The 27,424-nt window shown below is 51.5% G+C and overlaps 1 protein-coding gene across 1 annotated transcript in view; it reads right to left on the reverse strand.

Moving 5' to 3' along the window:
* OBSCN (obscurin, cytoskeletal calmodulin and titin-interacting RhoGEF) overlaps positions 1-27,424 on the reverse strand; it is a 2,124,484-nt gene that overhangs the window by 584,397 nt on the left and 1,512,663 nt on the right. Inside the window, exon 109 of the mRNA XM_078665296.1 lies at positions 27,089-27,134. Coding sequence (XP_078521422.1) covers positions 27,089-27,134 — 46 coding nt within the window. The remainder of the gene's footprint in view (positions 1-27,088; positions 27,135-27,424) is intronic.

The raw sequence follows: 27,424 nt of genomic DNA on the forward strand, positions 1-27,424 counted from the left end.
CAGTCTGACCCTGTGCCTCATGGGAACTGTCCGGCCCGAAATGCCAAGCCATGCCTTCCCTGGACCGGAAACAAGCGTCCGAGGATCGGTTTCTGGCATTTCAGCCTTCTTCAGCCCGGCTTGCTTGAATCCAGTGGCAAAGTGAGCAAGGAACTCACGTCTGAGCATACCCTGCCAACGTATGGTGAACAAAATGGTACAAAAGGAAGTGGTTATGGGCGGAATATCCGAACCAATCAAACACTCACACCCAGTCAACAGATCTGGGTTTAATCCATCACCGTTCTTTAGCCACTCTGCCACCCCAGTTCAGACATGGCCATATGCAAATCAGTCTGACCCTGTGCCTCATGGGAACAGTCCAGCCCGAACTGCCAAGCCATGCCTTCCCTGGACCGGAAACAAGCTTCCGAGGATCGGTGTCTGGCATTTCAGCCGTCTTCTGCCCGGCTTGCTTGAATCCAGTGGCAAAGTGAGCAAGGGACTCACGTCTGAGCATACCCTGCCAACTTATGGCGAACAAAATGGTACAAAAGGAGGTGGTGATGGACGGTGTATCCGAACCAATAAAACACTCACACCCAGTCAACAGATCTGGGTTTAATCCATCACGTTCTTTAGCCAACTCTGCCACCCCAGTTCAGACATGGCCATATGCAAATCAGTCTGACCCTGTGCCTCATGGGAACAGTCCGGCCCGAAATGCCAAGCCATGCCTTCCCTGGACCGGAAACAATCGTCAGAGGATCAGTTTCTGGCATTTCAGCCGTCTTCAGCCCGGCTTGCTTGAATCCAGTGGCAAAGTGAGCAAGGCACTGACGTCTGAGCATACCCTGCCAACTTATGGCGAACAAAATGGTACAAAAGGAGGTGGTGATGGGCGGAGTATCCGAAGCAATCAAACACTCACATCCAGTCAACAGATCTGGGTTTAATCCATCACCGTTCTTTAGCCACTCTGCCACCCCAGTTCAGACATGGCCATATGCAAATCAGTCTGACCCTGTGCCTCATGGGAACAGTCCAGCCCGAACTGCCAAGCCATGCCTTTCCTGGACCGGAAACAAGCTTCCGAGGAACGGTTTCTGGCATTTCAACCGTCTTCAGCCCGGCTTGCTTGAATCCAGCGGCAAAGTGAGCAAGGGACTCAAGTCTGAGCATACCCTGCCAACTTATGGCGAACAAAATGGTACAAAAGGAGGTGGTGATGGACGGAGTATCCGAACCAATCAAACACTCACACCCAGTCAACAGATCTGGGTTTAATCCATAACCGTTCTTTAGCCCACTCTGCCACCATATGGCCATGAATATGGCCATGTCTGAACTGGGGTGGCAGAGTGGGCTAAAGAACGGTGATGGATTAAACCCAGATCTGTTGACTGGGTATGAGTGTTTGATTGGTTCAGATGCTCCGTCCATCACCACCCCTTTTGTACCGCTTTGGCCGCCATAAGTTGGCAGGGTATGCTCAGACGTGAGTCCCTCGCTCACTTTGCCACTGGATTCAAGCAAGCCTGGCTGAAGACGGCTGTAATGCCAGAAACCGGTCCTAGGAAGCTTGAATCCGGTCCAGGGAAGGCATGGCTTGGCAGTTCAGGCTGGACTGTTCCCATGAGGCACAGGGTCAGACTGATTTGCATATGGCCATGTCTGAACTGGGGTGGCAGAGTGGGCTAAAGAACGGTGATGGATTAAACCCAGATCTGTTGACTGGGTGGGAGTGTTTGATTGGTTCAGATGCTCCGTCCATCACCACCCCTTTTGTACCGCTTTGGCCGCCATAAGTTGGCAGGGTATGCTCAGACGTGAGTCCCTTGCTCACTTTGCCACTGGATTCAAGGAAGCCTGGCTGAAGACGGCTGTAATGCCAATAACCGGTGCTAGGAAGCTTGAATCTGGTCCAGGGAAGGCATGGCTTGGCAATTCGGGCTGGACTGTTCCCATGAGGCACAGGGTCAGACTGATTTGCATATGGCCATGTCTGAACTGGGGTGGCAGAGTGGGCTAAAAAACGGTGATGGATTAAACCCAGATCTGGTCACTGGGTGTGAGTGTTTGATTGGTTCAGATGCTCCGTCCATCACCACCCCTTTTGTATCGCTTTGGCTGCCATAAGTTGGCAGGGTATGCTCAGACGTGAGTCCCTTGCTCACTTTGCCACTAGATTCAAGCACGCCTGGCTGAAGACGGCTGTAATGCCAGAAACCGGTCCTAGGAAGATTGAATCCGGTCCAGGGAAGGCATGGCTTGGCAGTTCAGGCTGGACTGTTCCCATGAGGCACAGGGTCAGACTGATTTGCATATGGCCATGTCTGAACTGGGGTGGCAGATTGGGCTAAAGAACGGTGATGGATTAAACCCAGATCTGTTGACTGGGTGTGAGTGTTTGATTGGTTCAGATGCTCCGTCCATCACCACCCCTTTTGTACCGCTTTGGCCGCCATAAGTTGGCAGGGTATGCTCAGACGTGAGTCCCTTGCTCACTTTGCCACTGGATTCAAGCAAGCCTGGTGGAAGACATCTGTAATGCCAGAAACCGGTCCTAGGAAGCTTGAATCTGGTCCAGGGAAAGCATGGCTTGGCAGTTCGGGCTGGACTGTTCCCATGAGGAACAGGGTCAGACTGATTTGCATATGGCCATGTCTGAACTGGGGTGGCAGAGTGGGCTAAAGAACGGTGATGGATTAAACCCAGATCTGTTGACTGGGTGTGAGTGTTTGATTGGTTCAGATGCTCCGTCCATCACCACCCCTTTTGTACCGCTTAGGCCGCCATAAGTTGGCAGGGTATGCTCAGACGTGAGTCCCTTGCTCACTTTGCCACTGGATTCAAGCAAGCCTGGCTGAAGACGGCTGTAATGCCAGAAACCGGTCCTAGGAAGCTTGAATCCGGTCCAGGGAAGGCATGGCTTGGCAGTTCGGGCTGGACTGTTCCCATGAGGCACAGGGTCAGACTGATTTGCATATGGCCATGTCTGAACTGGGGTGGCAGAGTGGGCTAAAGAACGGTGATGGATTAAACCCAGATCTGTTGACTGGGTGGGAGTGTTTGATTGGTTCAGATGCTCCGTCCATCACCACCCCTTTTGTACAGCTTTGGCCGCCATAAGTTGGCAGGGTATGCTCAGACGTGAGTCCCTTGCTCACTCTGCCACAATATTCAAGCAAGCCTGGCTGAAGACAGCTGTAACGCCAGAAACCGGTCCTAGGAAGTTTGAATCCAGTCCAGGGAAGGCATGGCTTGGCAGTTCGGTCTGGACTGTTCCCATGAGGCACAGGGTCAGACTGATTTGCATATGGCCATGTCTGAACTAGGGTGGCAGAGTGGGCTAAAGAACGGTGATGGATTAAACCCAGATCTGTTGACTGGGTGTGAGTGTTTGATTGGTTAAGATGCTCCGTCCATCACCACCCCTTTTGTATAACGTTAAAATCAACTCCACGTCGCAAAAATGTGAAATACTAATGCAAAAAATGCTGCAATGAAGCCAATTGCGATACAAAAATCAGCAAAAAACAGTTACAGGCCTGCAAGTCATCCACGTCAGGCGGGAAAATTCACCATAAAAGTAGAAAAAAAACTGACAAACAAATGCCAAACAACAGCGAATTACAATGGATGGTGCCCGAGCAAGTACGGCTGAGAACCAGAACTCCACAAGCCCCCCGGAGGACCTGCCTGGGACCTCAGGGTCAGAGAAGGCCAAGGAGAAGAAGAGTAGGAAGAAGCGCTTCAGTCAGCAGGAAAACAGGATCCTGATAACAGAGGTGGTCGAACACCATCAACAGCTGTTCGTCACCTCCACTGTGTCATTGGCAACCAAAAATGGACTGTGGCAGTCCATCGTGGACAAGGTGAATGCAGTTGGGGTGCTGAATAGGACAATGGAAGCGTTTAAGAGGCACTAGAATGACGTCAATCGCAAAACCAACCTGAAACTCGCCAACAACCAAAAGGCAGCAATGCAGACTGGAGGTGGGAGTCTTGCGCCACAGGAGAAGCTGGGCGATATGGAGGAAATGGTGTCCACAGTCATCTGCGGGGAGACGGTGACTGAAGTCGGGGGACCTGACACTGCTCAACATGATCGGACACAACAGCAACAGGGTGAGTAACTACCAGGGACTGGGGGGATGGGGGGAGATGGGCACAATGGCACACATGCATGAGTGAGCTGACCACATCTGCGGACAAACCATGCCCCAGACCCCCAACTCCCACCACGAGGCTAATGTCCACAAGTATGCAACATCTCAGCACTGTATAAGCACAGTAGTCAAATGCACAACGCAGAAAAGGGATGAGGGGCAGCAAAACAGAGCATCAGGGCCCACCCACCCGAAATGCTGCACACACACATTACATGCAGAACACAGCAACACTGACAACAATGTGGCACAAACCGCAACATGTCCGCAACAGAACACAGGACACAACTGGTGCTGACTGGGTGTAGACACTGGCCATTTACAAGTGGCATTGCAGGGAAATGTGAGAGGACTACGTACAAGTGCAAACACACACACGTCTGTTGTTGAAATGTCCACTGTCCCCATCAAATAGGCAGCTCCTCCCAAACGAACAAGTTACTTACCTTCGGTAACGCTTTTTCTGGTAGATACAGTATCTGCCAGTGGATTCCTCACCTTGTGAAAATCCCCTTGCGTCAGCAACATTCGGAAATTCTTTTTGTAGCTTCGCGCCGACGTGGACGACGTCACAGAGGCAAGGCATCGCGCGCGACTCCGATGACGTCACCGACACCATAATAGGCCCACGCTGGCGTGATGACGTCAGTTCTGCCCTTTTTTCCGTGCCTTCGAGGCACAGGGACTGACCGACAACAGTAGATATATGCACAGTATACAATAGTCAAGATAACACGCACAGTGTAAGGGCAATGCAGTATTTCAAGAAGAATAACATATATACATTAAAACATTGCCATTATCTAAGGTATAGAAGAGTGGACAACGGGGAGGCGGGTGGGCATGTGAGGAATCCACAGGCAGATACTGTATCTACCAGAAAAAGCGTTACCAAAGGTAAGTAACTTGTTCTTCTGATAGATACATCTGCCAGTGGATTCCTCACCTTGTGAATAGAGTCCCACAGCAGTACCCACTCCCGGAGGAGGGTGTCCACTCTCCTATACCAGAAAATCTTGAAGGACAGAGAGCGCAAAATGGCCGTCCCTCCTCATCTCGCTATCCAAGCAGTAATGCTTTGCAAAACTGTGGAGGGAGGCCCATGTCGCTGCTCTACAAATGTCCTCTACAGGAACACCTCTAGACAAAGCAGATGTTGATGACTTTGCTCTAGTAGAATGAGCCCTTATACCCTCTGGAGGTTCCTTACCAGTCAGGGCGTAGCAGATCTTGATGCATAGTATGATCCATCTTGAGAGTGTGCGCTTGTGCACAGCTCGTCCTTTATTGCAGCCAGCAAATCCCACAAAGAGCTGGTCATCCACTCGATAGTCTTTAGTTCTATCAAGGTAAAAGCTCACCGTCCTCTTAGGGTCCAGACGGTGAAGACGCTCCTCCTCCTTGGAAGGGTGAGGGGGAGGATAGAAGGTAGGTATTGTAATGGACTGTCCTAGATGGAAGGGAGTTACCACCTTAGGCAGAAAAGCAGCACTGGTCCTGAGTACCATTCGTTCAGCATGAATAGCCAAGAACGGGGGCTTTGAACTAAGAGCTTGAAGCTCACTTACCCTCCTTGCCGAGGTAATTGCGACAAGAAAAACAGTCTTAAAAGACAAAAGTCTCAAAGGACACCTGTGTAGAGGTTCAAACGGAGAACCCATTAAATATGTAAGAACCAGGTTCAAGTCCCATTGAGGCACAATAAAGGGGGTAGGAGGAAACTTATTTGTTAAACCCTTTAAAAATCTCAATACAACAGGAGATTTAAACAAAGATGGTTGATCCGGTAAACAGATAAAAGCCGATAAGGGCCGATAGATATCCCTTTACCATAGCTACAGCAAAACCTTGCTGCGCCAATGAAAGAGCAAATTGAAGTATTTCTGACAAACGAGCTCTTAAAGGATCAACAGAATTCTCCCCACACCAGGATACAAATTTAGACCACCTATAAGAATAGATGGACTTGGTGGAGTCACGCCTAGCCGATAGAATGACACCCACCACTTCAGGTGGGAGAGAAAAGGAATTCAGGTTGCCCCGTTCAATCTCCAGGCATGAAGGTGTAAGGTCTGGAGGTGGGGGTGTAGAACCTGCCCCTGCGACTGCAAGAGGAGACTCGCCCTGTGAGGGAGGCGGAGCGGCGGGCACGAGGAGAGGTGGAGAAGATCTGTGTACCACACCCTTCTTGGCCAATCCGGGGCGATCAATATAACTTGGGCCCTGTCTTGGCGAATCTTCCTCAGAACTCGAGGAATCAAGGGTATGGGAGGAAACGCGTAAAAGGAGTCTTGAGTCCCAACTCAACTGAAACGCATCCCCCAAAGCTCCCTGCATTGGATACTGGAGACTGCAGAACGACGGGCAGTGAGCATTCTCGTGAGTGGCGAACAGGTCCACCTGAGGAGTTCCCCACGTCCGAAAGACGTGACGATCTACCTCCGGATGGAGCCTCCACTCGTGGTCGGCTGAGAACTGCGACTGAGAAATTCAATTAAAAAAAAAAAAGAGAGAGAACTGCCGACTGAGACTGTCTGCACGCAAGTTCAGAACTCCGGCCAAATGATTTGCCATCAGACAAATCTGATGGTCCTGAACCCAGGACCAGAGTCGCAGAGCCTCTCTGCAGAGACACTACGACCCTACCCCTCCCTGTTTGTTGACATACCACATCGCGGTGGTGTGGTCCGTCAGGACTTGAACCGACCGACCGCGAAGGGAAGGGAGGAAGGCCTTGAGTGCCAAACATATCGCCCGCAATTCCGGAAGGTTGATGTGAAGCAACCTTTCCTCTGGAGACCAAAGACCCTTGACCTCCAGATCCCCCAGATGAGCACCCCACCCTAGAGTGGACGCATCCGTTATCACTGTGGCCACAGCTGGAGGCAGTTGAAAGGACTTCCCTTGAGACAGGTTGCCTTCCGCTCCCCACCAAGTCAGATCCTCTTCAGTTTCTCTGGAGATCCTCACAGACTCCCTGAGATCTCCGTTGTGTTGATACCACTGCCTGCGGAGGCACCACTGGAGTGCCCTCATGTGCCAGCGTGCATGGTTGACCAACAGAATGTAGGAAGCCATCAGACCGAGCAGAGAAAAATAAAGGAATCAACTCCTGTATGTCGCGAATCCTTTGAGGAGGAGGGAATGCACGACACACAGTTGTGTCCAGTACCGCACCTATGAACAGGTTGCGCTGGGAGGGCACCAGGTGAGATTTGGGTACATTTATCGAAAAACCCAACCTGTGTAACAACTGAGTTGTCTCTTGCAGATGATGGAGCACTATCTCTGGAGACTCTGCTTTGATCAGCCAGTCGTCCAGATAAGGGAATACCGGAATCCCTGACCTTCTGAGATGTGCAGCCACCACAGCCATCACCTTGGTGAAGACTCGAGGCGCAGTAGTAAGACCAAACGGAAGGACCGCAAACTGGTAGTGTTGCGAACCCACCGTAAAACGGAGATACTTCCTGTGTGACTTCAGGATTGGGATGTGAAAATACGCATCCTGCAAGTCGATCGACACCATCCAGTCCTCTTCCAGCAGCGCCTGAAGAACCTGTGCAAGGGTGAGCATCTTGAATTTCTCCTGCTTCAGGTAAAGGTTCAAAATCCTGATATCCAGGATGGGACAAAGCCTGCCATCCTTCTTGGGGATCAGGAAATACCGGAAGTAGCACCCCTGACCCCTTTCCTGCTCTGGAACCACCTCTATCGCACCCTTTTTGAACAGTACCTGTACCTCTTCCTGAAGGAGCAACAGATGGCCCTCCGAGCAAAAACCCTGGCAAGGAGGGTAATTGGGAGGGAATTCCCGAAATGGAAGAGCATACCCATTATCTACGAGATTGAGAACCCAAAGATCTGATGTAACCGATTTCCAAACCCGTAGAAAATAAGTAAGCCGACCCCCTACAGGACCCACATGATCCGAAATGGCAGATCTAGGGCTGCTTTGCTGTTGTAGGTGGGGGGGTGGGTATTAGGGGAGGAAGTAGAGGAGGAGGAGGCATGACGTCCACGTGGACGACCCCTTTGTCTACCCCTGTAGGACTTGTACAAAGGATTTTGTTGCTGCTGCTACTGTTGGTTCTGCTTATAGGTACGAAAAGTAGACCTTCCAAAACCCTTTACTTCTTGGTGAAAGAGCCTCTAGTCTGCAGACCCAAAGTTCTTGCTGTCGCTCTGCTATCTTTAAAACTTTCCAAGGCAGCATCAGCTTTCTTCCCGAAAAGGCCTGTGCCATCAAAAGGCAAATCCATCAGAGCAGCCTGAACATCAGCTGAAAACTCTGAAGGCTTTAACCAAGCAGCTCTTCTAGTGGCAATCGAAGACCCCATGATCCTAGCCACTGAATCCGCCGTGTCCATACCACTTTGTATGACTTGACGAGCTGCAGCCTGTGTGTCAGATACCACCTCACTAAAGTTCTTCCTATCCTCCTCAGGAAGCTTAGATGATAGCTGCTTCACTGTGTCCATCAAAGCATGAACACATCTGCCTAGCAGACAAGTAGCATTCGTGGATTTAAGGGCCATACTACTTGACGAAAACACCTTTTTCGCATTTTGATCTTGCTTTTTAGAGTCTTTATCTCCAGGATCCTGGGGAAAAGCACCTGCCAATTTCTTTGAACAAGCAGCCTGGACCACCAAACTCTCTGGCAGAGGATGAATAGACAAAAAATCAGGATCCCCAGGTGCCACCCTATAGCGTCTCTCAACTGATTTTGACACCGCAGGAGCAGTAAGAGGCCTCTTCCAGACTTCCAATATAGGTTCAGTTAGAGCCTCAGTAAATGGTAGAGTTGGCTCAACCACAGAGGACGGAGAATGGAGAACCTCCGTAAGGATGTTAGACTTGTACTCCACAGATGGTAAAGTCAAATTTAAGAGTTCTGCAGCTTTTTTAATCACCAGATGGTAAGGAGCCACATCCTTAGAAGGAGTATCAGATACAGCGGGCAACTCCCATTCCGGTGAAAGTTCCAAACCACTTGCATCCTGCAACTCTTCAAAGTAATCCTCCTGATCATGAAGTTCGCCTTCTTCAACCTCAGGTTCCTCATAATTTCTCTCCTCCATAAGGCGCTGCGCTCTACGTCTCGACCACTCTATCCGAATCGACGTTGTCGGATCCGGTAACGACTCCGACAGAGTCTGAGCCGGCGTCGAATGAGGAGCTGGAGCCGCCTATGAATGAGAAGCTGGAACCAGCGTCGAACCTCGATTTTGATCCCGAGGTCGCTCCGGAGCTGGCGACGCCATGCACAGAGTCGATAACCTCGGTGGAGCCGAGCTATGCCACGGCGGAATCGGCGCCGGCATAAACGGCAAGAAAGGCGCCGGAGCATAAGCTTGAGGGACGCCCAGATTAAATGACAATGGACCCATGGAACCAGCCGGTCCACCAGAGGGGTACATTGCTCTCGCATATACGCCATACATGGCGTTAAGAAAATGAGAAGAGTCCTGACCTGGACCAGGAAACTGAGGGTACGAACCCACTGGTTTCCCCTGAAGAGGCTGTACCGGATTCAACTCCTCCTGTTCCACTTGTTCCTCGGGTTGGTGTACCGGAGTCGCCGAAACCTGAGGAGCCTCAACTTCCTCTTCATCATGCACCGAAGTCTGGTACGGCTCCGGAGACGGATTCGATTCCGGATTCGGTATTGGCTCCCGAGACTGCAAAGGCGAGGCCTCACCTTCAGGCTTACGAGCCGAAGAGGGAGATATCATGCTCTTATGATGTCTTTGAGAAGACGACTTCTTTTTCGAGTCCGACTCCCTGCCGGAATGGTGTCTCGAACTGTGCTTCTTCCTCCTATGCTTCTTCTTGGAGGAACCCGAAGCATGCCCCGAAACCGACCTCGAAGCCGACTCCGACCGAGACCTCGACCTTGACCAGCGACCTCGTCTTCGACTTCGACTTTGACCTCGATCGTCTTGATCTTGACCTCGAAGTCCTCTTGGTATCCTTACCCTAATTTTGGCAAGAAGGAGTTTCGCCTCTCGTTCTAAAAGAGCCTTTGGGTTCATCTTCGAACAGGAACGACAACGCTTGACGTCGTGTTCCGAGCCCAGACACCACAAACAGTCACCATGAGGATCAGTAATGGACCTCATCCTGGCACACGATTCGCATGGCTTAAATCCTGTCTTCTTCGATTGAAGATAGCACTCCAAACAGATACAGAACAAAAGTTCACAATAGTAGAAGATCCCAAGAAACCGTTGGCGTCGACGACGCGGAAAAAAGGGAACTGACGTCATCACGCCGGCGTGGGCCTATTATGGTGTCGGTGACGTCATCGGAGTCGCACGCGATGCCGTGCCTCTGTGACGTCGTCCACGTCGGCGTGAAGCTACAAAAAGAATTTCCGAATGTTGCTGACGCAAGGGGATATTCACAAGGTGAAGAATCCACTGGCAGATGTATCTATCAGAATGCAACGATGTACACAGTTATGCAGTCTGTATGTAAACATGGACAATGCGATAACATACATGTGAACACATTGTTAAACTACATCTCCCCTTCACATTGCAGAGGGACAATCAACACTACCTAGAGAGCAGCCCGACCCTCTCTTCTCTGATGATGAAGAGGACCACCACAGCTTCGACTCCGAGGCCCTCCAAGAGTTAATTGACAGCTTCAGCTGCCCACATCCAGGAGCAGGGCAGCCCATTTACAATGAGGAAACACCACCCCCTGCACAGAACACACAGCAGGCAGCCTCCACCACCACTGTTGCCTCCCAGGAACCCCACGAAGAACACATGGCCTTCCAACGACGTATGTTGGGATGTCAGGAGCAGCTGGCTGAACAGGTGCGTGTGGGCTTCAGCCGCATGGCAGACAAACTAGATGCCATACTTGGGTGTCCAAGTCCCATCAGGGACTACTCACAGTCCCTAACAGACACCCGCAGTCGGCTCCATGCACTCCAACAAACCATGGCTGACATCACCAAAGTTCTGACTCAAAGACAAGCACGACTGACTTGTCAGAATGGAACTATCGAGCTAGCCTGGGAGGTGGGAAACTTGTGGAGGCTCATGGAGCGGAGCAATGCAGAAAGAGCAGCTGCCACGGCGGCACATGAGCGAGTGGTAGCTGAGTTCCTCAATGACCTCAAAACCATCCTCATGACTTTGCTGCCACAAGCCCTGGCGCTGATGCATGCTGCCGCTACCACCACATCTCTGCAACCTGAAGTTTCAGGCACACATTCCACCTCCAGCCCCTGAGGTGTCACTGCCACACAGTGCTGGAGAAAGGCTAGCACCCCCCACACGTGAGGCACAAGGTCCAGCAGAGGACGAAGAGGCGGATGAAAACGGCATTGTGGTAAGAAGGACGCAGTAATAGGCATCTGCGCCATATGGCCGTTTTCAGCTTGGTTCTGCCCTCTGCATCATCACCTTCCACTGTCCCACGCTACACTCTGCGACACTCACCTAGTACCTCGCAATAGACTGCCATGTTCTTTTTGATCGCCAATGACACAGCAAACAAACTGCGGACTGAACTCCTCCTCTTCTTTTGGACTTGTCATTCCCTGAAGGACTCTGGCTGGCCCTCCATGGGCCAACATTGTAAAGTGGGGTTTGCATGGCCCTGTACTGCTCCAGAAGGAACACTCCACTGAATGTGCATTAAACATTCATAACCAAACATATGTGTCATGTCAATGGTCTTTCATGTGTGGTAGTATTGATGAATGTAGGGTAAGTGGCTCATGTCATTGGACTTGGGTCACAGGGTGACACATTGCCGAATGTTATCCGGGTGGCGCCGACGCAACAACAGCGACACACGCATTAGTTACTTCCTTGTCCAGCCCCGTACGGAACCACGCCCAGAGCCCCGAGGTCATTGTTCAAACCCTCATGCTGGAATGGCATACGCCAGGTCAGCCCACTACGCTTACGCTCCAGGGAGGACAACAACGCTACATGAGCCAGGACTTCACAGTGGCATACTGCTACTCACAAGTCTAGTTGTCAGCATGCCAGGGCCACTCCCTCATGGCTGATGTACACCCACACCACACCCATCCAGCACAAGCGTCACAGGACATGTGACCCTGCCAATAAAAAGGGCCGGGCACACGTGCACGACGCCATTTCCAACCTCTCTCGGGGTGTATCTGTGTGGCATGCTTGTAGGCATGGGGGCCAAGGCGCCTGCGACATTACATCCCGCAGGCCCGGAGGTGACATGATGGCATCCGTACCATGATACCCAATAATGGAGGGTCCATGACTAGCGGGGCGCAGACTTGGTGGCACCGGATCCACTGCGGCCGGCACAGGCACACCGCCATGGGATGGTGACTTTCGGTGCACTGAGGTAGGGGAACCTTAAGTGCTGAGCGGGTGTGCAGCCTGCGATGATGCCCTGTCCTGGCGGTCCGGGTGGGTCAGGTTTTGTGTACCCTGCTGGACCGCAGTGTAGGCCTGAGCCAGCGGGCAGCGCTCCTCTACCGCCACATGATATCGCTGCCACGATCACAGAGTTGGTGGCACTCTATGAGGCTGGGTGTGCAGCCTGCGATGATGCCGGGTGCACTGGTATGACCTCTTCCATGGAGAAATCAAGACCCAGCGCCAAATGTGAGACCTGGTGGCCTGTGGAGCAGGACTGCATGATGTTGAGGGTGCCATGTCAGCAGGCCCCTGGCTAGTGGCTTGCAGCGGCACGTGATGGGCCCACTTTTCTACATGCTAGTGGCGAAGGTGAGCAGTGAGGCCGGGGTGCGCAGGGGCGGGCATGCACCACTGGGCAGCGGGAGGGGCTGCCTGGATGCACATGTACTGTGCCATTCATGTATCTGGACTCTGTTTCAGATGATGGATCTGTTTCAGATGTGAGACCTAGTGAACTGCACTACGTACCGGCACGTAGTGGGAGACACACCAGTGACAGCAGATGTGCAGTGTGGCCTGGGTGCGCAGTGTCGGCACTCTCTCTCCCTGTCCCTCTCTTCTGCAATCTGTGTCACTCTCTACCTCTCTCTCCGTCTATCTCTCTCTCCCCCTCTCTGTATGTCTCTCTCTCCCCCACTCTGTCCGTCCATCTCTCTCTCCCCCTCTCTGTCCATCTATCTCTCTCTCCCTCTCTCTCTCCATCTATTTCTCTCTCCCCCACTCTGTCCGTCTATCACTCTCGCCCCCTATCTGGCCGTCTGCCTCTCTCCCCCACTCTGTCCGTCTAACTCCCTCTCCCCCTCTCTGTCTGTCTATCTCTCTCTCCCTCTCTCTCGGTGTCTATCTCTCTCTCCCCCCCTCTGTGCGTCTATCTCTCCCTCTCTTTCTCTCTCTCTCTCTCTCCTTCGCTCCCTCACTGTCCCTTGATGTGTGCAGGACACACCTTCTCATCATGATTTTTGCCTTGCAGGCTGTGACCTATGGAGTGTCCCGAGGAGTGCCGCCATGTGCCTTCATTTCTGTTCTGTGTTTGTTTTAATACATTTTCATTTGTTGCTTTGAAGGTAAATGTGTGATGCTCTTTTTTGTGTCAACCCATGCATGTAACCAGATGTGATTGTGCGATACCAGGCGGAATATTTGGTACATGATTCCGTGTAGTTGATGTGGCATGTCTTTGTCCAGGAGGGGGGGACCCGGGGAGGGGGTGGTCCTGGGGGTGGTGGTGGTAGGTGTTGTGGCCCTCCCACATGTTCGGTGGCTCCATGGCATATGTTGTTCTTCAGGAGTGGCTCTGGCCTTGGCTCCCGTTTGTGGTGTAGGCTGTGGTCCGACTTTGCACCAGGTCAGAGCAGGCGTTAGTTTCCTGTTGCGAACGTGCCTTATCGCATATTTTGGGTTCTTATCGCCGATCAGGCTGGTCGTTGAGAATGTTGTGGAGTGGTGTTGTTGCGGCTTTTTGCACAGGAATGCCTACTCTGCATCTCATTAGCGATAGTTGCTGGGGTCATCTGTGGCGATGTTTTTTGCGGCTGCTATCGCAGGTGAACTGGTGCTATGGGATGTTAGCACCAGCTTGTGAATGGGGCGTTAATTTTATCGTGTCTTTGGCTGCGATATAGTGCCGATAACTCGGCGATAGCTCCCTGAGAATATGCCCCTACGTTTCATGGCTGATTTAAAAAAGCTTAAAACGTGAAAAACAGTGTTGCCCATCAGCATCTGTAAAAATGTAAATGCAGGCCGCACTTGTTTAAAGTTAGCCTGTTTCAAGATGGGGATTAGATAGGATTTCCTTGGGGTATCATAAAAAGGGGCAAAACATGGTGAAATGAAGCATTTCCTGCAGAGATGAACAAACGCAGCCGCAGGGAGGAAGGGCTTGCCCTCTGCTTACACCCCTAGGGTATGAGAGAAGTAAATGGAACATGTCAAGCCGGAACCTGGTCAAAAGGAATCTATTGTGAGGGTTCACTAGACCAAGTATGTATGGCTCCGCCAACTCGGTGGTCCTTAATATAACGAAGTGGCGGACACTTGGCTCCCTCTCTTCCTTAAAGCAAGCCAGCACATGCCAAACATCTTTTTCAAGGTAGATGTCTCTTTTTTGCCAATTCCCTCAGGGTTAGTGAAGAGGTCTCCTCTGTCCAAGCATGCTAGCTGATTTTTGATATATTTCAACCACGGTATCCTTAGTGCTTGATCCATGGATAAACAATCTAAAAGGATTGCCTTGTTTAACGAGTCCCCCTCCTTGGCCCATATTTTTGACCAGAGTGACAATGGGCTAAAAGGTATCTGGTATGTGATGTAGGGCATTCCCAAGTCTTCGTGGACAATAAAAGAGGGTATACCATGGGGTACGGACAACAATCTTCTCATTAATTTCTTTTCAGAGATTTGAACGTCCTTTGCATTTACATATCCCCATATTTCACTGCCATAAAGTACTTTTAACAAGCACCTAGCCCTACAAAAGGTCCAGGAGGGCCCCCACTGGTCTTTTGCCTAGCCTCACGGCAAATTAAAGATAGCGGCAAATTCCCTATTGAGGTTATTTCTCTTGCGGGTGAGTTGTGGAGCCCAGTTGAGTGTGTCGTCCAGGAGTACCCTCAGGTAGGAAAAGACTGTAGTTTTGGGAATGGGGGTGAGTCCGACCTTAAAGACATATGATCTTGAGGGGTGGGAACTTAGTTGCATGATGTATGATTTGGAATTATTATTTTTTAGGTACAGATCTTCCATGAACTGGGCAAACAATGCTAAAATGGTTTGTAAGCCCCTTTCTGCCCTAGCCATCAGGACGGCATCATCTGCGTAGAGCAGAACCGGGCGGACACGCCGACCAATCCGAGTGTAGTCATTCGTGGTCTCCAATAGTGTTTTCTCCAAGTTGTTAATATAGAAGTTAAAAAGAAAAGGGGCCAATATGCAGCCTTGACGGAACCCCGCTCCTTACAGGGAATGAGCTTGATACGTTCAAGCTCTGCGAGTATCGCACTTTCGCCTTGGTGTCCCAGTGAAGATCATAGAGAAAGGAGACCAGCTCCGTGTCTACCCTTATGGTTAAAAGGATCTGCCATAAATTAACGGCCAGGGCGGAACCCATATTGGACGTCCAGCAGGATGTTATTGTCAGTGGCCCAGGTGGCTAACCTATCCAACAAAATCATGTCAACCACTTTTACCACCAAATCTATCAATGAGCTCGGTCTGTAGCACACTGTGCTGTCCCTGTTCCCCTTTTTGAAGACTGGCACTATGATGGAGGTGGCCCAGGAGGTTGGAGTACCGACCCTAACAATTGCGTTAATTACGGAGGTGATGACTGGAGCCCAGAGTGCCATGTCTGACAGGTAAAGGTCTGGTGGACGACCGTCGGGACCCGGAACCTTGTTGCGAGTCAGACCGGTGATACGGTGCCTTACTTCCTCTTCAAGGATGACTAGTTTTGTGAGAGTATCCCCAGAATTAGGTACGGGGGACGAGGCCAGGTCTCCTTTGAACATAGCCTCAAAGTGATTGACCCACTTTTCGGTAATGTGTGCTTCTAAAACATTGGCGGCCTCCTCACCCAAGATGGAACTATTTATGATACTCCAGAACTTGGCGCTAGACTTATGGGTATAGCTTCCATGAGCTTGTTCCAAGCTTCTTCCTTCAAGGCCACCCTGCGCTCGCCAAGTTATACTGTTTCCTATAGATCTTAACAAGTGCAGCGTTCCCTTTGGAGGCGTAAAGTGCTGATTTCAGCTTCCGGGCTGCGAGCGAGCAGTCAGAGTTAAACCATCTGGGCCCCCCCGTCTCTGGGTACTCTGTAAAGGGAAAGTCAGTAGGTCGGCAACAAAGCCGGAGATTAGGTTAAAAGCACGGATAATGGCCTCATCGGATTCGGCCTGGGCGTTCTGACAAATCAGGAATTCCTTCCGGCGCATCTCCGTTAGGAACCTGCACAATTATTCTGGGATGATCTGGCCCCATCTGAGGCGTCTCCCACCGTCTGTTGCCCGTAAAGCCTCACCTCCTGCTACCTGTCTTTTTAGGTCAAAGGAGCGCCGGCTACCTTTGATACATAGGGGGTTGTGGTCACTGTGGCAGCTGGCTATTATTGTGAACTCCAAGATCAGAAGATAGAGAGGGGTGGAAGTTAAAATACAATCAATAAATGAGGATTCCTTTCCCAGACCCTTAAAAGTTGGAAGAGGTATCCTCTACTAGGAGTCAGTTTCCTTATAGTTAGTTGCAGGTCCAGGTCGCAGACCAAAGTGTTTAATTTCTGCCCCTGCCTACAGTGTTCAAAATGCAAGCAGTCTGCTTGGGGACAAGAGGGCTCCTCGCTGGCTCCTGGACCCCTCTTCCTTAAGGCTCCACATATATGAGTGTTGAAATCCCCTACCAGGGCTATGCTATCCGATTTACGTGACAAAACCTTACTGTTCATTACAAAGGCACTTAAACGGGTGATGTTACACACCTCTGGAAGGAGAGAAGGAGCATTGAACAAGTTACTTACCTTCGGTAACGATACATCTGTAAGAAACAGTAGTTAGTATTAGATTCCTTACCTTAGAATATCCCCAGGCGTCAGACTGGATCCGGAAACTTTTGCGTAGCAGTACCCTTGCGCGTCGGTAGGCATCGTCTGCGGCTCCGCGTCCGTTGTCGGCGTCGTGGGCTCCGTAATGACGTCGTCAGAGTACTTAGACGCCGCCTCCGCGTGCTGACGTCAGTTCTTAGACACAGCTTTTCCGCTCCAGAAACGCAGAGCCATGTTAAAAACCAACACTGGTGCCATTGAAACTAGGGCCCTGAAAGGGGATGACCTTAACCCTAGATATCAGTTCGTAGAACGGGGAGGATGAGTAGGGCGGTAAGGAATCTAATACTAACTACTGTTTCTTACAGATATATTGTTACCGAAGATAAGTAACTTGTTCATCTGAAAGAAACAGGTTAGTATTAGATTCCTTACCTTAGAATAGATACCCCAGCAATACCAACCCCGGTGGTGGGTCTGTGAACCAATAATCACACCAGAAAGTCCTGGAGGACGGAACGGCCAAAGAAGCCATCCCTCCGGACTTGGCTGTCCAGGCAGTAGTGTCTTGCAAACGTGTGCAGGGACGCCCACGTAGCTGCCTGACAGATGTCCTGCAAGGGGACTCCCCGGCCCAGGGCAGCGCTAGCCGCCGTGGCCCGAGTGGAATGGGCCCTCAGCCCAACAGGAGGCTCCTTCCTTGCCAAGGAGTAACATGCCTTGATACACAAGACGACCCATCGAGAGATGGTCATCTTGTGCACCGCCCGTCCCTTCTTAGCGCCCACGTAACCAACAAAGAGTTGGTCATCCACCTGGAACTGGCGTGTGCGATACAGATAGAAAGAAATCGCACGTTTTGGGTCCAGACGGTGGAGCCGCTCTTCCTCTTTAGAGGGATGCGGTGGCGGAAAGAAGGTGGGCAAAGTGACAGACTGCCCGATGTGGAAGGCCGTGACAACCTTGGGCAGGAAAGATGGCCTAGTCCGCAACACAACCTTGTCCAGATGGACAGAGAGGAAAGGGGGTTTAGATGAAAGAGCCTGGAGCTCACTCACTGTCCTGGCAGAGGTGATGGCAACCAGGAAAGCAGTTTTCAGAGTAAGAAGGTGGAGAGGACAGTTATGAAGTGGCTCAAAGGGAGCGCACATCAGAAAGGTAAGAACATGGTTCAAGTCCCACTGAGGCATCACAAACGGACCAGGAGGGAACATGTGTGTGATGCCCTTCAGAAAACGAGTTACAATAGGGGACTTGAACAAAGAAGGTTGATCAGGCAGCCTTAGAAAGGCTGAAAGGGCAGAAAGGTAGCCCTTGATAGTGCCCAGAGCAGAGCCCTGCTGGGCAGGAGAAAGAAGGAAGAGAAGAACCTCTGAAAGAGGGGCAGAAAGAGGATGCACAACCTTTTTCTGTGCACCATGCCACAAATTTGTTCCACCTGCAGGCGTATACCGACTTTGTGGAGGGACGCCTGGCTGCCAGAATGACATTACAGACTTCAGGAAGCAAGTCAAATGGCCTCAACTGTCGCTGCTAAATCTCCAAGCTTGGAGGTGGAGACTGGACAGGTTCGGGTGGAGGACCGTCCCCTGCTGCTGTGACAGAAGGTCCTCCTGAAGAGGCAGATGAACCGGGGAATCGACTGACATACTGAGTAGCTCGGGATACCAGTACCTTCGTGCCCAGTCTGGAGCCACAAGGATGACTTGGGCCCGGTCGCGCCTGATCTTCTTCAGCAGTCTGGGCAGAAGTGGTATAGGCGGAAAGGCGTACAACAGACCGCAACTCCACTCGTGACGAAAAGCGTCTCCGAGCGAGTGCCGCCTTGGAAATTCCAACGCGCAGAACTGATGACATTGCGCTTTCTCTTCGGTGGCGAATAGATCTAACCAAGGCTCTCCCCACTGCTGAAAGAGGCCGTGTGCCAAGTCCGAGTGCAGACGCCATTCGTGATCCATCATGCACCGACGGCTGAGCTCGTCCGCCCTGGCGTTCAGAGAACCTGCCAGGTGTTGAACCACCAGGGTCATGCACTGATGTGCCAGCCACTGCCAAAGGCACAGAGCATCCTGGCAGAGGGCCCACGACCCCACCCCGCCCTGTTTGTTGCAGTACCACATGGCGGTGGTGTTGTCCGTGAACACCTGCACTACACTCCCCCGGACAGAGGGGAGGAATGCCTTCAGTGCTAGACGAATCGCCCGCAGCTCCAAAAGATTGATATGGAGCCGGGACTCCGCCGGAGACCAGAGTTCTCTGATCTCCGCCTCTCCCATGTGGCCTCCCCAGCCCTGGAGGGACGCGTCCGTCACAACTACATGCTCCGGTTGGGGAAGGGAGAGGGATCTGCCGCTGACCCAATCGCGGTCCGTAAGCCACCACTGCAGCTGTCTCTCAGTGCCCTCCGAGATCAGGACATAGTTGGATAGGTTGCCCAGATGCTGGGCCCACTGAAACTTCAGGTCCCACTGCAGAGCCCGCATCCGCCACCGGGTGTGATGCACCAGAAGGATGCAGGAGGCCATCAGCCCCAGAAGCCGCAGCGTCAACCTGACCGAGATTTGTGATAAAGGCTGAAAGAGTGGAATCAGAGCCTGAATATCCCGAACCCGCTGTTCAGGAGGATAAACCCGAAACTGCGCTGAGTCGAGAACCGCTCCGATGAATAGGAGCTTCTGAGAGGGGCACAGTTGTGACTTCGGCACATGGATGGAGAACCCCAGCTGGTGTAGGAGGTTTGCCGTCGTCTGGAGGTGGCTGACGACTGTCTGGGGCGAGCTCGCCTTCAACAACCAGTCGTCGAGGTAGGGGAAGACTGAAACCCCTAACCTGCGCAGAAGAGCTGCGACCACCGCCATCACCTTTGTGAACACCCATGGGGCGCTGGTAAGGCCGTAGGGGAGCACGGTAAACTGAAAGTGCTCGTGGCCAACCGTGAACCGCAGGTAGCACCGGTGGGCCGGCAGGACGGGGATGTGGAAATAAGCGTCCTGCAAGTCCATCGCTACCATCCAGTCTCCTGGGTCCAGGGCAGTCAAGACCTGAGCCAGTGTCAGCATTTTGAACTTCTCCTTCCGGAGGAAGCCGTTAACGTTCCGTAGATCCAAGATAGGGCGTAGGCCATCTTTGCCCTTCTTGGGCACCAGAAAGTAGTGGGAGTAGCAACCACACCCTACTTCTGGCCCAGGAACATGCTCAATGGCCCCCTTGGCCAAGAGGGCCGTAACTTCCTCCTGCAGAAGTCGCAAATGATCCCCCGATACGTGGTGGTTTTGCGGTGGCATGGCTTGAGGGGTCGCCTCGAAGGGGAGGGAGTAGCCCCTTCGGACGATTTACAGCACCCACCTGTCCAACGTGACAGTGTGCCAGTGGAGGAGGTGATGGCGAACCCTGTCCCGCCACTGGTGTCACATGGGCCTGAAAGCACGGACTAGGAGGGTTTTGAGGCGGATGCTGCAGAGGAAGGTGCGGACTGTCCTCGCCGTTGTCCCTGACCGCCGCCACGGCGGTTTCCACGGCCGCCACCGCGTTGGGTATTACTCTGCGGTGCGTGGCTGGCAGCACGTGTGGGGGCGCCCCTTCCTTGGCCACGGAAGGAGCGAAAGGCACTCATTTGCTGGCGCGGGGCTGAGAGGCCCAAGGACCTGGCCGTAGCCCTGGAGCCCTTAAAGCGCTCAATCGCATGGTCTGCCTTGTCGCCAAAAAGACGACGGCCATCAAACGGCATGTCCATGAGTGTATTTTGGACATCAGCCGAGAAGTTGGCGGACCTCAACCAGGCGTGGCGACGAATCGCCACCTTCGTTGCCATCGCTCTGCCCAGTGAGTCGGTGGTATCCAGCCCACACCGGATAGAATAACGTGCCGCATCTCGGCCTTCCACAATGGCCTGGCCGAGTTTAGCCTGTACCTCCAATGGGCATTCTGGCAGCACGTCCGTGACCGTATCCCACAGAGAGTGGGTGTAACGGCCCAAGAGGCATGCGGTGTTGGAAGACCGCAGTCCCAGACTCAGGGAGGAGAATACCTTTTTGCCGTATTGCTCATACCTCTTGGATTCCCTGTCAGGCGGAGCGGACGGGAATGCGGCCTGGGAATTAGAAGCCTGAATAACCAGGCTCTCGGGGGTGGGGTGGGTGGACAGGAAACAAGGGTCGCCCGGGGCCGGGCGGTGGCATCTGGCCATGTTCCTATCTACAGGCGAACCCGTAGCGGGCCTGGACCAAGTGCCCAAAAGAACGTAGGTCAAGGCCTCATTAAACGGCAGCAGAGGCTCAGCCGAGCTTGACTGCGGTTTAAGGACCTCAGTGAGGAGGTTAGTCCTCACAGCCGCGACGGGGAGATCAAGGCCCAAGGCCTTGGCTGCCCGCGTCAGCACCACGCTGTAGGTTGCCCCCTCCTCCGTAGCCACAGTAGGAGGTGAGACAAAACCAGTGTCTGGCGAGGAATCCAGACCACTGGCATCCCCAAGTCCACCTGTCCAGTCCTCCTGGGACTGACACTCCCGTGTCAGAGGGTCCTCAGACCCCTCCCAATTCTCCTCATCACCCATCTCCTGATATTCAGGGGTGTCAAAGGATGGGGCCAGTTCATTGTAGTAAAATTCTCCAAGCGGTGTCGAAAGCGGCACCCAGCGGCGCCGCTCCGATGCCGGAACCGGATCGAGGGAGGTATCAGGGACGACGGCGCCGGAGGTGACACCTGAGGGAGCGGCGCCGGTGAGGTCGTCAGGTCAACCGGCGACGACCCGGATCCAGTGGGGCCCTGCGGCGCCGGGCCCGAAGGCACCGGCGGCGGCGGGGCCGAAGCACCCGACGGCATCGGGGTCGAAGCTCCCGACCCGCTAGGGCCCCCAGACGGGTCCGCTGGGCCGGAAGGTGCCGCGAAGCCCGCCGGAGGAGTGAGGGACCTCATGGTCATGAGGAACCGCTCGATCTCCTCCGGCCTCCCGTGTGGCCCAGGGACCGGAGGGTGTGGGGCCGGACGCGACGCCCGCGACTCTAACGGAGCCGCGTGGGCGGTGTCACCCGAACCCCCGGCCGCGTCGCGCGAGCGTCGGGGAGAGTCGAAAGAGCGATGACGTCTCTTCGACTTCTTGTGCTTACCTGATGACTTCGAACCTGAGGAGTGATATCGACTCCCGGAGCTATGATGGCTCCGATCCCGCGACCGGTCCCTCAACCTCCGTCCAGACTGGCACCTCTTGCGACGCGGGGCCGACTGCCGGAGTTCGAGTCACTTGCGGGACCGCTCCCGCCTAGCTTTCGAAGTCAGGCGCCCGGCAGTCGGAACAGGTCTTGTCGTCATGGTCGACGCCGAGACAGTGGAGACACCGACGGTGAGGGTCGGTGAACGACGTCAGTCAGTCGCAGTCCTCACAGGGCTTAAAACCTGGCATCCCTATCGGCACCGTTCGGAGTCGAAGACTCGAAAAATGATCAAAAGGGATCAAAAAAGTTTAGTCAAAAAGTTACTAAGGTACCACTTTTTCCGGATCTGCGCTGCTGGTGCGGAAAAAAGAAGAACTGACGTCAGCACGCGGAGGCGGCGTCTAAGTTCTCCAACGATGTCATCACGGCGCCCACGACGCCGACGACGGACGCGGAGCCGCAGACGACGTCTACCAACGCGCAAGGGTACTGCTACGCAAAAGTTTCCGGATCCAGTCTGACGCCTGGGGATATTCTAAGGTAAGGAATCTAATACTAACCTGTTTCTTTCAGATATAAAAATTCAAGAGTGTTAGGCTAAAAGACACTGACTAAAAGGATAATGCCTGGAGACACAGGTTATCCGTATTTAGTACCACAAAGTCACCTCGTAGGCCAAGAGAAACATAAACTGCTGTTGTGTTCGATTTTAGATTCCAAATGGATTTCCCGATTCATGCCCTTATATAGGTACAATTCGCATTACCCTTATATAGGCATAGAAATCCAGTGCTTATTTAGGCATAACCCTTGCTACCCAAATACAGGCATGGCTACTTCCATCCGTTCATCTACGTCACAACGATTTCTTGGAAAACCAGACTCCTAAGCATTTGGAACTTCCCCTTGCATGGATATTGATTTCTCCAAGAACTCATTTATTATGCATTAACATCTATTCCTTAGGGGTTCCTCATGAAGTTCATATGCCCGACTTTTACGTCAATACTGGCATTCCTAAACACCTTCAAGGTATAAATATACCTTCACTTGCTATGGCAATACACAGTGTGGTTCGGTGCAGTTCGACTACCTACTTGCACGACGCAGCTCGCTACAGCAAGTGCCGAAGGAAGCCAACTCTCCAGCTGACGCACTGATCAGAAGCTGTCATCCTCCTGCCGAGAAATCCAGCTCCAGTGTTTCTGACTCCCCTTGCAGAGTGATGGGAAATGGAGTCACGAGAAATAGATACCAACTTCTCTCGTTCTAAGGTATGGAGTTGATTAGAACCTAGAAAAACCTTTGGCAATTCTTGGCAAAATTAAACTTAAGCTAAAGACAGCTCCTACTTCTTACCTTGTACTAGACCTAGCTTAGGTACACTGGAGTAGGCGTATTTTAGAAGCACCAGTTGAGTATTTTAGCCTGTGTTATTTATGTATGTATTTTTATATGTTTTAGCAACAGACAATGCTATTACAGTATTATTTTATATTACTGTTTACGCTGTACGCATTATACTTTGCATTCTGTCTAATGATTATAGCAGTTCACCTCGCTTGCATGAGAAAGAAGACTGTTCAATAAACCCCTTTTTACTGAAACGGCTGTCTCTCTATTTCTGTGCACTCTGTAGAAACGAAGCATGCACGATTTACTGAGTGAACTAGTTATCTATTGTTTCCACAACTCTGAAGATATTGTTCCGGTTCTAGGGGAAACAAAGTTGTCATGTTTATGCGGTTGTCAGAGACTAATCCCTTCTTGTTTATTTGAGAAAGTTTCTAGTGACCTCTGAGTTAGCTGGCACACACAATTAAGTTTAATATACTCGATAGAGACATACTGACCTTAGTCCTATGTCAAATCTATAGTGTATATTATTCCAATGCGCAGAGCCTATTGGGAATATAGGAACTACACTACACTGCAAGGCCCCCTTAAGCGTGTCCCACCCTTGACAGGGTTGCAGGAATACTAAAAAGCTTGTAACCCTCCAAGAAATGGGTGTTGTCAACAGACAATGTCTCTTGGAGACAGATGATATCATGTCTTTTAATGAAAGTTAACCACCTCGTATCCAAAAACTTGCTAGCCAGACCGGCTATGTTCCAAGAAATGATATTAAGGAAGTTGTGCTCCGTGGTATGACAGTGACAATTCACTTTTTCCGGCTGGACCTTTGGGGCCGCTTGGAGGAGCACATTAGAGTTCCTTGTGCCCTGGCCACCCAGTCAATCACATAGATCCAATTGGCTCAGGGGCTCAAATGAGTTGTATAGAGGGAGCATGGGTTAGGGTCGCAGGTCTCCTCAGAAGTGACTTCATAGGTGACGGGGGATAAAAATAGCCCAAGGGGAGTGCTCTTATGGAGGAGCGGGGGTCTGTTCTCTTGCCGTAGGTAGCAGCATGTAGGATCCTTTCTGCCAGGTGTGGGCTGTTGAAGTTGATGATTACGCAGTCCCCGTCACAGTTCTTTTTCAAGCACCCTATCCAGGCCACCCTCCTGACCATGAGAATGTCCTTTTCCACTCTAAAACCCAGAGAGGTGTGGATGTTAAGTCAGCGAAGGACCTTGTTATTAAGTTGAAAGAAGTCCTCTGTGGTGGCCAGGCATGTTGCCCAACATCACCACGTACGGCATTGCTTCCGGGGGTAAATGGATTGACGATGGACCTTGGGGCTCTCTGGTCTGGTTGGTAGCGGAGAAAGTTAGAACATGCCCTTCTGCATCCATCCCTCGTGAAACTAGTTCTCTCCGATTGTTGGCCTCTGGTCTGGAGGGTAGTGGGGTGGCAGGTCCTGTACTGTGGCCCACTGATGGAGAATAGCAGATGACAGGTGCTTGCAGGGGGGACCAGGAAGTGCAGTGGCCCTCACAGGATTGGGGGGTTGAGCACTAAGTGTGTTACTTGGGACGGGAGCAGCTGGAACCAATCCGACCGGTGCTACCCCTGTATCCCCCGGACGGGAAGGGGGATTTGAAGATGTAAATGATTGAGCCAGATTTAAAATGTATCGCTCTAATAAAGATAACCTTTGTATGATTGGGTCCAGCTTGAGATCCATGCGGTCAAGAAGGGAGCTAAAACCAGCTTCCAACATGGCTGCCAGTTCATCTTTAGTCACGAGAGCTGGGCACTGTGTGATTTCTGACAATAAGTCCACTTTAGTACATTTCGCATTGGCCCCAGTGGTGGCGTATTTACGCTTGGCCCCTGTTCCACCTGAAAGCGCCCCCTGGACAGCTACACAAGGGACTTTTGATTGAGCAGGTAACCCACTGCTTGGTGCGGGTCTTGTCCTTGATTCGTCACAGTCAATGTGATCATGCTGCGACTCTGCAATGATAAGATGTGGCAGGTAGTCAGCCGGCTCAAGACCTTCCATGGAGCCACGAGGCCCTCTGTTAGAAGCACCTCGCAGAAAATAACTCACTGGGGACTGGGGAAGCCTACGTGATACAAGCTCGATTACTTTTTTAAGAACCTCTGCAGCTTGTTTTAGAAAACAATCCATGGTGCTAGTTATTGGCGTGACCTGCACCGTGGCCGTCATCAGTCTTCCCATTAGCCCCACAGAGCTGTATGATAAAAGGGAGTTGACAAGTGGCCAGAAGGTTAAGTCTCTAACTCTGATCAGACCCTACTTGCTCGCGGACCACGTGAGGGTTAATGAAGACCAGGATTGGTTGTCAGTTATTGCCTGTGAGCAGAGCGGTGGGCTTATACAGCGTCTGTAATATCTATAACGTGATGCAATTAAGGTTTACCTTGCACACAGGCACTTTTGGAGACGAGTGAGAGATGGCAAGGGTAAAAGTCGATGAATGCGATGCCCTCTGCAGTCCTTGAAGATCCTTAAAGGTCTAGCTGCCTATGGAACGAGCTTCCTCAGGATCTAAGACACACCACCAATTATCTTCAATTCCGGAAAAAATTAAAAACATACTTTACAATACTCAGCTGTGTTGTTCTTAGTCTTCTTCTTCAGTCTATCCCTTGCGCCGGGAAACCCATTACGGGTAGCTGTTGCGCACTATAAGTTTTAAATAAATAAATAAATAAAATAAATTCCCTAAACCCTAATGCATCAGCTTGTAGTGTCAGTTTTGCAGAATCATCAGCACTGGTATCAGCGCCTTGATATCCCTTGGGATGAGTGTTGCGCTCTACAAATAACATAAATAAATAAATAAATAAATAAATAAATAAATAAAACCACCAAAGAGGGGGCCCCCGGTCCGGTTTCTGCCAGACACTGCCGGGCATGGACGGGCACGGATGGCCCCGCCCTTGGCCCAGGCTCCGCCCAGCGCGTCCCGAACTCTTTTTAGGCACCTCCTTGCACAAGATGCCATCGGTCCTGCTGGAGTGCCAGTGTGCCGCTAGGGGTGCTGGGAGTTGTGGTCCGGGTGTCCTGTTGCAGGGCAGGGCAGCTCTCCTCCGTGACAGCGAAACAGCAAAACAGAACTCAGGTAAAGACAGGCGTCCCTTTAGTCAATAAAATGGTAAGAAGCACACCAAATGTTTAACTAAAATGTGAATTTGGTTTCCTAAGAAGATTCACCTTGCCTAGTGATATGGGGTTGTGACAAAGTAGAAGGAAAACAATGACAGCACATTTTAAGTTATGTTGAGCAGCAGGGAGAAAGTAAATTAGTTTGTGGTAACTGTCAACTTCAGATTCTGACTTACAGATTTAACCCGTTTATTTCCTTTGAGGGCATTTTCCTCAGAGAACTCTATACCAAAAGCAGGTTTCTTTATCAACATAGAACGTTTAATGAAAACTTGGGCTCTCATAACTTACCAAAAACCACTCGTGGGACAGGCACTCTGTAGCATTTGGCCTGGTTCTAAAGAGAGAAATACACCAAAGGTTAGCAAAAGGCAGATAGACACAAACAGGCTTTTTCACAGTTTCCATGGCATGTCCTGACCTTAAATGTTGGGTGGTCTGCTGAAAAGAACCCTGCCACAGAAAAACCCTATCTTATATAGGACTTGACCTTCTGGTGAATGTTCCTGTGCAGTGCACACTTACAAGCAACAGTTGTGACAACAACGTAATTAATCATGTGCATGGCAGTCACCACAAAAAAATCAAAAAACCTTTGTAACAAGTGTTCTGAATTATAGGTGGGAA

The sequence above is a fragment of the Lissotriton helveticus genome, chromosome 10 (genome assembly GCF_964261635.1).
Source record: "Lissotriton helveticus chromosome 10, aLisHel1.1, whole genome shotgun sequence".
NCBI lineage: Eukaryota > Metazoa > Chordata > Amphibia > Caudata > Salamandridae > Lissotriton > Lissotriton helveticus.